The sequence below is a fragment of the Antechinus flavipes genome, chromosome 3 (assembly GCF_016432865.1).
Source record: "Antechinus flavipes isolate AdamAnt ecotype Samford, QLD, Australia chromosome 3, AdamAnt_v2, whole genome shotgun sequence".
Lineage (NCBI taxonomy): Eukaryota > Metazoa > Chordata > Mammalia > Dasyuromorphia > Dasyuridae > Antechinus > Antechinus flavipes.
This window is the reverse complement of record NC_067400.1, coordinates 531,241,125-531,257,184: the sequence shown is the minus strand read 5'-3', so window position 1 is coordinate 531,257,184 and position 16,060 is coordinate 531,241,125. Positions and strand designations below refer to the sequence as shown.

The 16,060-nt window shown below is 36.3% G+C and overlaps 1 protein-coding gene across 16 annotated transcripts in view; it reads left to right on the top strand.

Moving 5' to 3' along the window:
• The window catches only part of DLG2 (discs large MAGUK scaffold protein 2), a 2,591,935-nt gene that overhangs the window by 2,370,217 nt on the left and 205,658 nt on the right, over positions 1-16,060 (top strand). For all 16 annotated transcript variants that reach the window (XM_051987236.1, XM_051987235.1, XM_051987234.1 and 13 more), the window contains one exon: positions 12,541-12,655. In XM_051987236.1, the coding sequence (XP_051843196.1) occupies positions 12,541-12,655 (115 nt within the window). The remainder of the gene's footprint in view (positions 1-12,540; positions 12,656-16,060) is intronic.

Here is a 16,060-nt window from a genome sequence, read left to right as displayed (position 1 = left end):
TGCATGAAATGAGAACTTGGTATGGAGAAAAGAGAACTGGCTCTAGAATTCTCAGAGAGCTTGTAGCTCAAGCCTATAACTGGGGCATCATTCATGTTATTTTCTCATCAATTGCTTTGGTCAGGCTTTCCTCAGTAGTTTCTCCCCAAATCCATCCCATGATTGCTTGGATGCCATTATATGTGTGTATGTCTATCTGTATAACACATACACATACATACAGAGAGAGATAATGTATGTGTGTATGTTTGTATATAATGTGTACGTTTAATATATTTGTGAGTATACACACATGGAAGGTTTCATGAATAATCTTCATATGGTCCATCTTTCAGCCTCAATATTGCCTCCTCTATGAAGCCCTCAGTGATACCCCCAGCTCAAAGTAATGCTTCTCTTATTTTAGGGCATTTTTCCCCCCTTATATGTTTATCATGATGAGACATGATTTAATATAAAGAATATCTGACTTGGTGTCAGGAAGATAGGAAAGTCAAAATCCTCCTTGGAATACCTACATAATTCTGGTCAAGTCACTCTTAATCTTTCTCAGCCTCCATTTCCTCACCTATAGAATCAGTTGCAGCCCTCGTGGTGTTATTTTTGTAAAAACAAATGATGATCCAATGACATAGCTGTTGTGCAAAATTTTGCAAACCTTAAAGCAAAATATAAACGTTTAGTTATTGTTGAATTCTATTTATCATTGTATACAATGTATCTTTTCTTCCCTTCTAAACTGTAGCTCTTTGAAGATAGATACAATTTCTGAATTATTTTTGTCCTTCCATAAGAGTCAGAAAGGTGTTAGTGTTTACTTTGTTCATTTAATGAAGAAATGAGTCAGGAGACTTCATTCCTAGTCAGGAGGCCCAAGTTCAGATATCAGTTCTACTTCTTATTATGTGAGTGACTGTGGACACTTATCTGGGTCTCAGTTTCTTCGTCTATCAAATGAGGAATTTGGATTGAATGGTTCCTTAAGTCCCTTCCAGCCTGAGTTCTGTGACCTTACAATCCTAGTTCTGTCGTTAATTCTTAGTGTGAAACTGCAGAAATCATTCTCTGTGCCTCAGTTTCTTCATCTGTCAGATGAAAGAACTGATTTCAGTAACCACTGTGTCCATTCCAGCTCTGTTCTTCTCTCTTCTCCCTCCTCACACATTGAAACAGTTGGGTATTTTTTTCCAAAACTAAAGAAAAATTTCCCTTCCTCTTCTACCTAAGAAGATGCTGGCTAAGCCAATGCCTTTAGTTCTGTGTCAAGAAAGATAGGTGGTACAATGGATAATGTGCTGAACTTGGAACCAGGAAGACCTGAATTCAAATCCTCCCTCAATCACTAGCAGCATTATATTGGGTAAAGTCATTAATCTCTATTTCCTTATATAGAAAATGAGTATAATAATAGCTACCTCATAGAATTGTTAGAATCAAATGAGATATTTGTAAAGCAATTTGCAAATCTTAAAATAGTCTATAAATGCTAGTTGTTATTTTAAAATGAGTTTAAATTCTGGGCTTATAAACATAATTTTCAGGAAAGATCCCCTAATCCTTTGTGAAGGAGAATACTGTGATTGGATTGGGTTTTCTGTGATTTAGGACTACAGGAACTGTAGAGATGATTAGTTCTAGAGAGAAGGCCCAAAGAGTAATAGGAAGATAGAAAGCATCTGAGAGCAGGCACTCCTTTTAAGAGCTACTGAGTGTCCCATATGCCAATGCATCTCCTTCCTCATAAAGACTAAGAGATTGTTGCCAGCACTGAACACACTTCCCCAGAAGTAGCCACGACAGTTTGACATAGCTCCAAGCCTTGCTCTATAAAATATTCTCTATGGGGAAAGACAGATCTGTGGAAGAGGATTGATACTCCCACTGTAATTTCTTTGAGTTTTTTCAGTCATGTCTGACTCTACTTGATCCTATTTGGATTTTTTTTTACCAAAATTCTAGAGGAGGTTGCCATTTCCTTCTTCAATTCATTTTTATAGAGGAGAAAACTGAGGTAGATAGGGTTACGTGACTTGCCTAAGTTCACATAGCTGAGATCAGATTCAAACCCGGGTCCTTCAGACTCTGGACCCAGCACTGTCCACTGTGAAGACTTTCATTCAAATCCAGAATCAGACACTGAGCAAGTCAGTTAACTTTTGCCTGCCTCAGTTTCCTCCAATATAAAAGGTAATTTATAAAAGGGAATTTAAGCTCAAGTCCTCCTGATTCCAGGCCCAGTATTCTATCCACTAGGGCACTCAGTTGTCCCATTGTTATAAGAATATATTATCTTATTATAATTATGCTTTATTATTATTATTATTATAGGATCAGGTCTGAAACTAAAAGGATTAGTTTTTTAGTTTTTTAGGTTTTTTTTTCAGTTAATTTTAGTTACCTTCTATCCCCATCTCTTCTTTTAATAGCTGAAGAGACTGAGACCTATGGAGATTAATTGGCTTGGTTAAAATCATAATTAAATGTTAGAAATGGGATTGGAACTCAAATCCTTTGACACTGAAATCAGTGCTTCTTTTACTATCCCACTGCTTTTTGTGTAGCTATCACTCTCCATATCTTAAAGCCTCCTACATCATGTGACCTCTTATTATTATCTAGCATAGGTTTAGAGTTTAGGGAAATATCTTTACAAGAATTATAATAGCTCACACTGACATAGCACTTTAAGGTTTGCAGAGACCTTTACATAGAATATCTCATTTGATTCTCACAGCAGCCGGTAAAATAGATTTTATTATTATTAACTCCCTTTTATATTGGAGGAAACTGAGGCAGACAAAAATTAACTGACATGCTTAGTGTCACTTAGCTAGCAAGTATCTGATTCAGGATTTGAAAACAGGTCTTTTTGAGATCACAAAAATGGATATGAACACTCCATTTACTGTCTCTAAATTCAGTATTTCTCCAATTATACTGAGACCCTCTCTGGGTCAATTCCCTAGGACTCTTTATAGAGTACAATATAGAGCAGCATGAAATGTTTGCTCCTTTCCCTATTAAACCTCACCCAGGTGCCATACTTCAAAGAGTGTTGTTCCAGTCAGACTCGAGTATCTGTCCTGGGAAGGCATCAGTTCAGAAAAAAGCCAGGAGACTCAGGCCACTGAGATCATGCAGGTGTTGATTTTTGCCCGACATAGATGGGCAAAGTCTTTTGCAGACTAACCAGGAAACAAACACCCCATGATGGATAGTTATAGGATGCAGCTAGGAAAGCTAATGAAATTAAAAACGGGTAATTCAATCTTACTGAGCCCCCAAGAAGGTCACTAAACATCACAGGCTACTAAAAAAAATCCACTGAAGGGCTTTCCCTGAATCTAGACAGCAGCAGGATTAATGGCATAATAATCACAGAACTTTACAAAATGTTTCTCTCAAGAGAACCCTGCAAGGTATCATGGGATTTATAGCTGGAAGGAACCTTAGTGATCTCTTAATCCAATGTCTTTGTTTTAAAGGTAAGAGAGATGAGACCAGAGGACAGTGACTTTAAAAAATCACACAGCAGGAGACAGCACTGCTAACTTTGCTTTTGTCAGTCATTTCAATTGTACCTGACTCTTCCTGATTCCATTTGTGATTTTCTTGACCAAGATATTAGAGTGTTTTGTTATTCCTTCCTGAGCTCATTTTACAAAGGTGGAAACTGAGAAAAACAGGGTTAAATGATTTGCCCATGGTGACATGGCTAGTATTTGAGGTTGCATTTAAACTAAAAATCCTTCTGATTCTAGGCCCAGTGTTCTATCCACTGCACTATCTAGCTGCCCAAGCACAGCTGGCATTTGAGACCAAATTATAAATTTGTTCTTTTCCCACCTTCTTCCTTTCTGCCTTCCATGCTTCCTGTCTTATGGTAGGGGCTGGGAGTGGAGGAGAGAATGGCTTGTTCAGGGTCACTTGACTATTTAAAGTGATTCCCATTCTTTGAGTTCCAAGTCTAGTGATTTCTACTCCCCCTTTGCTTCTCCATCTAGATTAGCCTAGCTGAATTAGATCTGCATATAAACAGGAGGAATGAAAGAAACCAATTCTATTTGAGAGGAGAAAATGACTATCTGAAGTTGGATGCTTTTCACAAAGCTATTAATCTGTGCACTGAGAATATTTTTTCAGTATTATGATAATTGATACCAAAAAATCTGCAAGCCAAATATATAACAATATGAGTGTTATTCTATAGGGGACAGAGAGATATTGGTGATGGTTATGGATTAAATTGCCTTTATATTCATTCTGTTTTGCAGCAACAGCATCCTAGATAAGGTATTTGACACATCTGAGAGTGTTATTAAAAGTGAGAATGAGTGACAGGTTGGAAAAATGAGAAGCAATGGAAGGACTGAATTTTAGGAGATATAAGTTCAGGATAGCTTCATTTGTCAGGAAGAAATTCAGCATCATAATGAAGCGTATTAAATAAGGTCATGGCTTGATGTCACAGATAGATTTGACCTTTTATTTTTTTGGTAGGAAAGCCCCAGTGCTTCACTATTTCAGTAAGCCTGTGGGATCCTAAAGGTGTGGATGTTCCATTCACTGGAGCAGATTTGCAATCCATCCATATCCTTTTATAGAATCACAGAATCAGAACAGATATCAGCAGCCTTTTAATCCAATCCATGCCTTGAAAAAATTTTCCCTACAATTTCCCAGAAAGTTGTCATTCAGCCTTTGCTTGAAAACTTCCAGTAAGGGGAGAGAGATCACTTCAGGAGGTCACTCATTCCTTCCTCTGTTAAATAGCTTGAGCATTAGGGAGTTTTTCCTTATATCAAGCCAAATTTATCTTTGCAGGGTCTACTCATTGTTCCTAGCTATCCTCTAGGGTCAAACCAAGTAAGTCTGCTCAGTCTTCTAGATGACAATCTTTTAAGTCCTTGTAAACAGCTATTAAGTCCCATCTCACACTCCATTTCCCCACCCCCAGTCTTCTCTCAAAGTTAACCATCCTTAGTTCCTTCTGCTAATCTCCACATGGTATAAATATAAGACCCTTCCCAATTCTGGTTGCGTTTTCCAAATGCTTTCATACCTTATGTGACTCTTCTTTGTGTCTTTTTGTAAATCTTCTCAGACAATCTATCCAATTTAGGAGACCTTTTTTTCCCCGCATTTCATGAAAACCAGTATAACACTTGAGCTGTCTGTTATTCTTCACTCTCATTATCCAACCAGCCCACTTCCATCTGGATCTTATTCTCACTAACAGGAATGAAATTGGTGCTGGTGTAGAACCAAGACAGGCAGGGTGGGAAAGCAATGACTCCATTCTAGAGTTCATGATATAGGAGAAAGAAATTGAGGTCCCATGAGCACCTTCAATTTTGGGGAAAATGTGTTTCAAAGGACTGAGAGAAAAGATAGAAAGGATCCCATAGGCTAAACAGTTTTCATAAAAGTCAACTCATGAGGAATAGGAAATGACCAAAACTGAAAAGATAAAATGAGAGAAACTTGGATAGACAACAGCTGTTTTGAAAAAAGATCTGGGGGTTTTAGTGGACTCCAATCTCGATATAAGCCAGCATTGTAATGTGTTAGTCAAAGCAGATGATGGTGGGGAGTTTTACTTGGCATTTAGCCTAAATTAGCCATTTCACAACTTCTACTTATTGCTCCCATTTCTATCCTTGGGAGCCACGTCAACTCCTCACTTTTTTGGTTTTCATTAAGAGGGGCATAGTTCTCAGGAACAAGGTGGTGGCAGTACCTCTTTTGACTGCCTTCATCAGATGTTATCAGGACCTCATTATTTTCAGTTCTGATTAGCCCCATCTTAGCATTTATAAATTTCATAGTGGTCAGAGGAACAACATTGAGATGGTGAAAGATTTGAGTTTATGACACATGAGGGCCAACTGAATTCAGGAAGGAATTCACAAAGCCTGAGGAAGCGAAGTTTAAGATAAGCCATGATAACTGCCATCAAATAGATGCATATTTGGGGAGTAAGGATTTGATTTCTTTTTGGCTCCAGAAGATAAAAATGGGAACAATAGATAGAAATTGCAAAGAAAAATTAGGCTTAATGACAAGAAAAACTTACCAGTAATTAAAGTTGCCCAAAGTAGAATGGATTGTCTGGTGTGGTAATGGGCTCTTTGGAGATCTTTAAGCAGAAGATGGATGTCCACTTGAACATCATGGTGGGTTTTTCTTCTGTGTATGGCTACTGAAATAATGAATTTCTAGTTCTTAAATTCTATGATTTTTATCATATATAGCCTTAACAATGCCTTTAATGGATGGCACTTCTTGCAGACATCATTGATAGTAATATATTTTCTCCAGTTTCAATCATGAAATTTACATAAATATTTCAATTATGCTTTGAGTTGCCTGCAACTTAGATGTTCCCACTATGGGGTTTTGTAATTCCCACATTAAAGCAATACCAAAAGAGTATTGCTTTTTCAAACATTGAACTTAAATGACAAAGAGAAGCTTGGGATATTTGAAAGTGCTGTGCATCTTACCAATGAGAGTCATTCTCTTCTACTATTAATTTATGTCCACTTTTGACATTAAATACCAGGAATTACAAAGTGTAGGATTATATGTGTGTATGTATATGTGTATGTATGTATGTATGTGTATGTGTGTATATATATGTATATACATACATATATATATGGTATGCATATACATATAGCAATCCCCGTAAAACTACTGTTTCAGAAAAGATCATTGCATTTGAAAGCAAGGAATCTGAAATCAAATCCCATCTCTGTCACTGTCTATATCCGGGATGTTGGACAAACCACTTTTCTTCTTTTATGCTCAGTTTCCTCATTTGTAAAAATGAAAGAGTTTGATTCCTTCACCTCAGGAGTGCCCCCCTTAGATTTACATCCATTATCCAACCAATTTGTAAATAGAAAATACAAAGAAATGGGAATTAATCAGACATCAGAAAGAACAGTGAAAGGGCAGTGAGTTAGGAATCCTTAGAAGACACTAAACAATTTGGGGTCAGTTAGTCTGGGAAAGAAAAAAAGGTCAGAACAGATTTGTATACTATGGCTACATAACCAAAAGAAACAAAATGCAAGTAAGTTCTCCAATACTTTTGTAAGCCTCTGGAACAATTGAACCAGTCTTTAGGTAGAAGTCATTAAAATGATATCAGTCATGAGAACTGAACATGGAAGGCAGCACGAGGTACTAAAAAGAGGACCAATCTTGGAATCCAATGTCTTGATGTTGAATCTCACTTTTGACATTAGCAAGGAAAACATTTTCTAAACCTTAAAGTACTAATTGATTGTTAAGTTGTTGGTGTTGGTGTTCCCCCCATTTCTATTGAGAAAATATCAGATTAATATGATTAACAATGACAAGCTATTATCATTATTAATCATACTAATCTCATACTTAAGTTTAGAATCCCTCTATTCTTAGAAGCCTCACCATTCTAGGTAATCATAAAATTATAGAATCACAGAGTTGGAAGAGACCTTAAAGATTGTTTAGTTCAACTCCTCTAGAAGCATGAATCTGTTCTTAAGTATTCCCAAACCCTCGTTCTCTAAATTATATTTGACTCTATTTAATGATGGGAAACTCTTTAACCCTTTGAGCCTGCCCATTCTACTTCTGGATATCTCAAATGGTTAGTAAGTTGTTTATTCTGCATAACAATCTGTCTTTCTACCACTTCTGTCAATATGTCCTAGTTCTGTTCTTTGGGGCCAAGCAGAAAGAGGTGAATCTATCTTCAATATAAGTGTGCTTCAGATATTAAAATATAGTTATCACATTCAACCCAGTTTTCTCTTCTTGAGTTCCTTCAACTACTCCTTGAATGACATAGCTTCAAGTTCCTTTACAATCTTGGCTATCTTCCTCATATAGATCTCAATTTATGAATATTTAAATTCTGAAAATTCATTCAGGTATCATTTTCTCCCATAGGACTAATATTATAATTTATGGTTAGATTCTTTGCTGTATTGGACCCATGATCTCATTTGTGTGAGTACTCTCCATCAAGGGCAAATAACAACACACCCATGCTCATCTATCTGCTTTCACAAATCCTCGATTTAAAAAATGTCTCCCTCTGCCTCCAGTATGCTAGAAGCCTTGCTCTATGTGTGTGTGTGTGTGTGTGTGTGTGTGTTTAGTATCCCTAAAATAAAAATGTTGTACTTGAACATTCACCTAATGGCTCTCATTCTCAATACTTGATTGACTTGCCTTCTTTTCATGTCTGTCTTTGATGATGTTGTTTATACCACATCTCATATGCATATAATTACTGCTAACATGTTGTAGCCTTCCTATACCCACCATGTGTTTTTTAAATTTTGATTCTTTTTGGCATTGTCTCTTTGGGAATGATGAAAGGGCTAGTAGTCTGGTTGATTCCTAAATGGTTAGCAGGCAAGCGAAGGTTAATGATCTCTTTGGAAATGGTGTTGGAGTGGTGCAGTGTGGGAGGAAGAAGACTCAAGTATAATTCAGGAATTAAAGGATCAGCCAGTAAAATAATCCAAAAGTTAAAGCCAGAAATTGGGGAGGTAATAGTAGGGGAAAGCAAAAAGGATAGCAGTCTTAGTTGAAACAATGTGGGAATATTCTACTCTAGAGCATCTAAAGAATAAGAGATGGAAGAACACAAGCTTTGTAACAGGCAATAAAATGACCAGAGGCAGCATTGTTTTATGCTTTCCTCAGTACTTTATTCTACCCTGGGAGGAGAGACTAGGCACAGAGCCCTGTGTGCCAACTATTCCATCTTGAGCTAAAAGCAATAAAGTAGCACTCAGATACTACTTGCCTCATTTATAGAGGAATAATGCAAGCTAAATGAGTTAATAACTAAGCAGGGATTAGAACCCTGGTATTCTCGTACCTAGCCCACTAATTTACATTTCCTCCAGAAAAATCATAGAATATATTTACTAGGAAACATTTAAGAAGTGACTTTTGGTATTTTTTTTTAAATCATAGCTCTTTCTAATGCTATTAACACAATGCTAGACTTAGAACAGTCTGAATAAGTCATTTCTGTTTGGCGAACTAACAGATAGTCACTCTTTTACAGACTGATTCCATCAGTGTTTATATTCAGTTGTCCTTGAATTGCTTCATTTTTTGTCAGATTTTTCACATATCAAACCAAAGTTTTTTTGGTGTTTATTTCCCCCTCTGAAGTAGCAAGGTCTACCGTGTGGATTTTTCCACAACTAGTAGGCTGGGATGAAAGCAAGGGTAATCAAAAGCATTTAACCCCTAGTGGCAGTCTGGCAGGAAAAAAAAAATTAATGAAATTTAATGGTGCCTTCACAGCCACCAAGCATTCTGTAGAGACTGTCTTTGAGGCTGTCAGATCAAATTAAGACTTTCTCTCCCTTTGAAGAACTGCAGAGTCCTTCTTTTTTGTTGACCTATGTTAGCGGGCATTCTGGAGAGTTTTTAGGCAAGGACAATGTGTTTTAGCTTGTTGGCAGAGTCCATGCTTCCCAGCAGCTAGAAATGATCTCTCCCTCCTCCCATCATTCCCAGTTCTTTCATTGGTTCTCTGTTAGGCACTAATCAGTATGTTGTAGCTCTAGAGTTGAAATCAGAAGTTTTCTGCTTTACCTCTATGGTCTTGGACAATCAATCAGTCACTAAGTGTCGAGTCTACTATGTGCTAAGTATTATGCAAAATATACAAAGATAAAAATGAAAAAGTGGCAATGCTTAATAATCTTATCTTCTTTAGGGCAGATAATACATATAAAAGGTTTTAGCATTATAGATTTAGAACTGGAAGGTTATCTAATCCAACCCTCTTAGTTTACAGAGGAGAAAACTGAGGAATATAAAACAATAAAGGACAGAACTAGTCCTTGATTCCAAATGTAGTGGAGGGTTGTATATTACACCATGCTATTCCCATGTAAGTATAACACACACACACACACACACACACACACATGCACACACATACACACACACACGCACAAAACATACCAAGTAATTGGGAAGGGCAAGGGTCAAGAGAAGAAAGTCCTAGCAAATAGGAAAGAAGTCATGTAGAAGGTGGTACATGAACTGAGCTTTAAAGGAAATTAAGACCTCTAAAGACTAATTTGAGGAAGGGAGACAGCTTCTGAAAAGGTAAGGTGACAGGAGATAGGATGCTGAGGAATAGCAAGGCACCAGTTTGGCTGCAGAAGAGGGAATAGAATGGGCATGCAAAGAATGTGAAATAGCCTGGAAAAGAAAGTCAGATCTAGATTGTGAAGAGCTTTAAAAGTCAAACAGAAAAGTTTATATTTTATCCTGGAAGGAAAGGAGAGCCAATACAGCTTTTTCTTCTTTTTTTTCTTTTTCTTTTTGGTGAGGCAATCGGAGTTAAGTGACTTGACTAGGATCATATAACTAATAAATGTCAAGGTTCTAGGGCTGAATTTGAACTCGGCTCTTTCCAGTTCCAGGACTAGTGCTCTTTGCCCTGCCCTTACAGTTTCTTGAGCTGAGGAGTGACATGACCAGACTTGAGATTTAACCGAACTTTATCTTGTGTCTTAAATGATAGGTATTTGTATTTGCAAATACATGTTTGCATTTGTTCCTAGATACCATAAGAAGACAAGTAAGATTATTGAGCAAGAGGAATGGTAAATAAATCACTTCTCTCTGGGTCTCAGTTTCTTTATCTGTAAAAGGAATGAATTACATGAGATTAACTCCAGGATTCTTTCTTGGTTTTCAAAATCTCAAAATTCTATTATCCCGATAATTGCCTTCCCTCTTCTAAAAATCCCTAACTTGTATGAGCAGATGATCAAGCACAATATGAATTCTTGATCTGACTCCCTGAGCTTTCAGTACTTTAGTTACACACACACACACACACACACACACATACATACACACACGCACATTTATATATCTTTTGGTCAAGATTATAAGCTCTTTGGGGTCTGTTATAAACAGTGATTTGCTGGTAAATATTTAAAAACCAACTTCCTGAAAATATATTTCTCCATTTCTCCATCTATCCATCCATCCAAACATTCATCCACCCATTAATTTGAAACATTTCTTAAGTATTGATTATGTGGGAGCACTTAAACTAAGTTTAAGCTGCATTATTTACATTTTTGCAGCACTTTCTTAAAACTAAACAATCCACAAATAAGAAAGAAAGATTAGTTTGCTTGTTTCTGGGTTGTAAATTTGAAGATTGAAAATTTAACAGTAATCTCTCATAGAAGTTGGCTCCAGATTGTGTTTGTGAAAGTCTTTTCCTTACTTATTACATCCTCTCAGTGTTTCCCTTACATAGGGCATTATATATGTATATATTTTTACATATATATATGTACATATACACAGTTCATATGTGTATATATATATACAATATGTATTTATATGTATAAATCTATATCTGTATACACATCTATATCTATAATATCTTTACCCTAGAAATGATATAGCATAAGTATATGTAGAAATAGATGTAAATATAGATTCAGATTATGTATAAAAGCATAAATTACATGATTTCTATGTGTGTATAAATATATATGTATGTATGTATACTTATTCAGTTGTTTTCAGTCATGTTTGATTCTCCTTGACCCCATTTGGGGTGTTCTTCGTGAAGACATTGACGTGGTTTACCATTTCCTTTTCCAGCTCATTTTACAGATGAGGAAAATAAAACAAACAGGCTTAAGTGACTTGTCCAGGGACACAAAGCTATTCAGTGGCTAAAGCCAGATTTGAATTTAGGAAGATGAGTCCTCCTGATTTCAAGCCTAGCACTCTTATCCACTGCACTACCTAGTTGCCATATGTACATACTATATTATACACATATACATATATGTATGTATGTGTATGTATGTGCGTGTATATACACACACACGCACACACACACAAATGTGTACATACATTTTTCTTTGTATATGCAGAGGTGTTTCAAGAATCTTAAAGCTGAAAATTTGTAAATACATATATATTACATATAAACATTTATATTTATATATACATATACATATGTATACGTGTATCTAAATGAATTTTCTGTGTATGTGTTATTTCCTTCAAATAAAATAGAAGGGCAGAAGGTAGAATCTGTTTCTCTTCTGACTTTGTATTTCCAGAGCTAAATTTAGTGCCTAACATATAATCAATGCTTAAGAAATGTTGTTGTTTTCAAATTAATGGATGGATGAATATGTGGATGGATAGATGGATAGATAGATGGATGAATGCATGAAGATATGCATTTTTCTTCTCAGACATCTGGAGATAAAGAGTTAGAAAATCAAATTTTTGTGCTCCTTCAGGATCCTGTTTGTTTTTTGTCCTTTTTGCTATTTTGTGAAGTGAGACTTGCCCAAACTGCATTTTCTTTTTTTTTTTTCTTTTTTTTTTTTTTTTTTTTTTTTTTGTGAGTCCCACTTTTAGCATAAGTATGCTGCCAGATGAGATTCTTCTGTTTGTGTAGCTCTGTTAAAGTACACCAGTGGTCACCAATATTTTCCCCTTTGTTTCTATCACCAGATTACGCTAGATTCGAGGCAAAAATCCATGACCTACGCGAGCAGATGATGAACCACAGCATGAGTTCTGGGTCCGGCTCCCTGAGAACCAATCAGAAACGCTCACTCTATGTCAGGTAGGCTTCTTGAGTCACTCTTGCATGTCTCCCTTTTTCCTTTCTATTCTGTTTGGGAATGAATGGAAACCATCACGTGATGTTGTAAAGCTCCATACTTACTTATGTAGTACGGGGTGACAACTTCAGATAAACCTAATAGCTAACAATGCAGCAATGACATGACTTAAAATTGAACCGCAGCTAATGATCTTTATTTGATAACCATTTGAGAAATTTTTGAAATTCCAAAATGTCCGTTAAAAGCCTATTTAATAGATTAAAGTAATTGCAATTTGGAGTTGGGTTCTTACATGATCCTCTCTTTTATAATAATCCTTTATTTCACTTTTCTGCCATGAACGTGTAAAGCATGCAACTTGTCAAGCTTTTGTGTTCTGGCAGTTATCAATTATTTTCTTTGGCAAATGAAGGACTCTTGTCAGGATGCAGATTACTGTCCATCCCTGTCCTTTCCATCAGATCTTTGCTGCATGGCCTCTTGCAAGATCAGCATTGTTCCCATTTTCTTAATTTCAACATCAACTTTCAAAGTGTGAAAAGTCCATAAGTGCAGAGGTATAAACTGTTCCCCTTTCCTAGTGTGAGCTGAGCTTTCTATGGCATTGGAATTTGGATCAAACTTTTCAAGGAAGGCTTTCCTCTTTAATTAGCTAGTCTTTGTTAACATTGTTGGGCTAATAGAAAATAGTCTAAAGGATGGTTTAGGGAAGGAATGGGAAGAAAGATTTTTAAATACTGGCAACTTATCATTTAGGAAAGAGAATGAAGACAGTCTTAGGTTGTCTTCAATAGTCTTAGTTGCCTTTCCTGGTAATTCTTTTGGCCTGCTTGACAAGCATTATATTCACTCTGGTATACTGATGGGAAACTGAAAATTTTGTTTTGGGAGTTTTGTTTATATTCTTAATGATTCTTGCTGGCCTCAGGAGGAACAGATATTCATTTCTCTGTGATCCTCCAAAAGACCTCTCATATATTCCTCATTGGCCATACTTTGTGATCATTTCCCCTTAATCGATCATTTGCTAAATAACAAAATTCATTTGGTTCGTTGCTGGCAGAGCTATGTCATTTGCCATTAGAGGAAAGTATCTTGAGTTTTAAATATATACAAGGGTTTGTTTATCACAGATGGTAGTACATCCCTACTCCCCTATAACACGCACCTCACCATCTAGCACATATAGCCCTCTTAAGCTAACTTAAGATGTATTTATAAGGACCATGTATAGCTACATGCCAATTTACCAATGTGCATGTTATCACTGAGGTCCCTCCTTCATTTTAAATGGCTTAAAATTGAGCTGCAAAAGCGGGGAAGGGGGGAGTGAATAGCAAATATAACTAATGGAAATGGAATTTCCACACTTAGTCGGGGCAGAGAGAATGTTGGCTGTGCTATAGTTAAATTACAAATGGAATCCTCGCTTAATCCTGAGTATTTTTTGCTGCTGAGGTATAATATCCATTGGGCCTTGCTTTTCATTTTCTTTTACTAGCATGAGGTGCTTGTTATAGACCCCAGATGACAGTACTTTAATTAACATGTCATGTTGGTTCAAATGTGGCTATAAAGTTATCTTTTGTGTGTATTAGGTAGGTACAGCAGGGGGAAGAAGGGAGCAAGAATCCTGAAGCCTACAGGTTCTCGGGGGCCTTAATTTGCTGGGTCCCCTGACACGTAGAGAGCCCCTTATTAATCGAAGGGCCTACACAACCTCAGAACGCTTGAGGTTAAAAATATATATATATGTCGCCCTTGCAAATTTGGCCGGCTGCTTTTCAGAAGATTATCTCGATACACCTCTGTGTAATCTGGGCAAGGAATGCTGATAATCGCCCCAGAGCCCGTCTCTTGTAGCAACATCTCAACTGTGATGGGAAGTTAATGACCCCCATTTGTCTCCATATCTTCTCTTCTTGAGTACTGTGGTACCAGTGCTCTTTGCTCGACAAGAATTTTCTTTTTTTTTTTTTAGCTGAAAATATGTTCACCTCAGGCATTGAATTGGGAAAATCCAATAGGTTTAGTGCAGAAAGCAGATAAATCATTTAACTCTCAGATAATGGGAAAGGAGAGCTAGAGTAAAGATTGGAGAAAATAAGTTATTTTTAAGTCATTGGCTATTTTTAAAAATGAAAAAAGTATGAAAAATTATCTTTAATGTATTATAAGCAGATTGTTAAATTGTGTTGGTAATATTTTAGTCATTTTCATTTTGTTATGGAAGATTAATAAAATTAAAGCAAATGATATGAAAATGCTATATGGAGTTAATAGCTTTTAGTTGGAAATGATAAAACTGAGACACTCAGGCTTTGAATCTTGAAATTAATATAAAAGTAGTACAAACAAATGAGTGGAAGATTTTAAAATAAAAATTGTAACTCCTTGGTAATGTTCATCTTTGGGGAGATTCTCCTCCCAAATTTTTTTTGATAGTTTATGTGTTTTGAAGAGTTCTGACATATTTCATGGAGACACCCCCCAAATTCTAGCTCTTTAGAAATCATTCCCTTGGTATAATGGGCTTTTTTGGTATGCTTTTTTATTATGTTTTGATTTTTTTGGTGGGGAAAGAGAAAGGAGGAAATAATTGCTTTCCATGGCCCATCTCCCTTGTGAGTAATGACTGATATACAGAAATGTATGTTTGGCTCATATACTTCAATGACACTGCAAAGTGGTCCCTCTTAGGGCACTGGTTGTGATTTGTTTAGGTGGAGACCAAGCAAAGTGTTGTGTTGTAAAGTGTTGGAAAATATAAGTGAAAGAAGGTAAATGGAGCTGTATAACATGAATTGTAAGGGGATTTTTTGCAAAGAAAATGTGTTAATGGATATAACTTGATTCAGCCTGCTTCAACTACAGTATTAACTAACTAGTACCTGATAATTGTATTTACTTTGCTACTACAACCTCATGTTTTCCTAAAGGTCATCCAAATAAGGGTTTCTGTAGCATACAAGAAAGACACATCCCCAAGTGTCTTTAAGTGTGCTCTTCACATGTCACTTAGAATAGTAGAATTTTAAGATCGGAAGGTATTTTAGAGATCACCTCACCCAAAGGCACTTAACCGAGTTCTATGGAATACCAAAGTTCTTGAAGATGAATTCCAAAGTGATCCTTGAACTTGAATGTGATCACATATAAAAATTCCATCTTTCAATATCAATAATTTTATTCATTTAAAAAACATTTTAGACCCACAACATAAGAAAAATGTTAAGAAACTTTAACCTGTCTCTAAGTCCCTGACTCAGAGTCAAAAGTCTTAGATTTGATAGAATGTTAGTCTCTGTATGATTGGTCAAGTCATTTTTACCTGTTTCAGCCTCAGTTTCTTTGATTTAAAAAACTTAGATTTGATTAGGTGATCTCTAAGACCCCTTTCACAT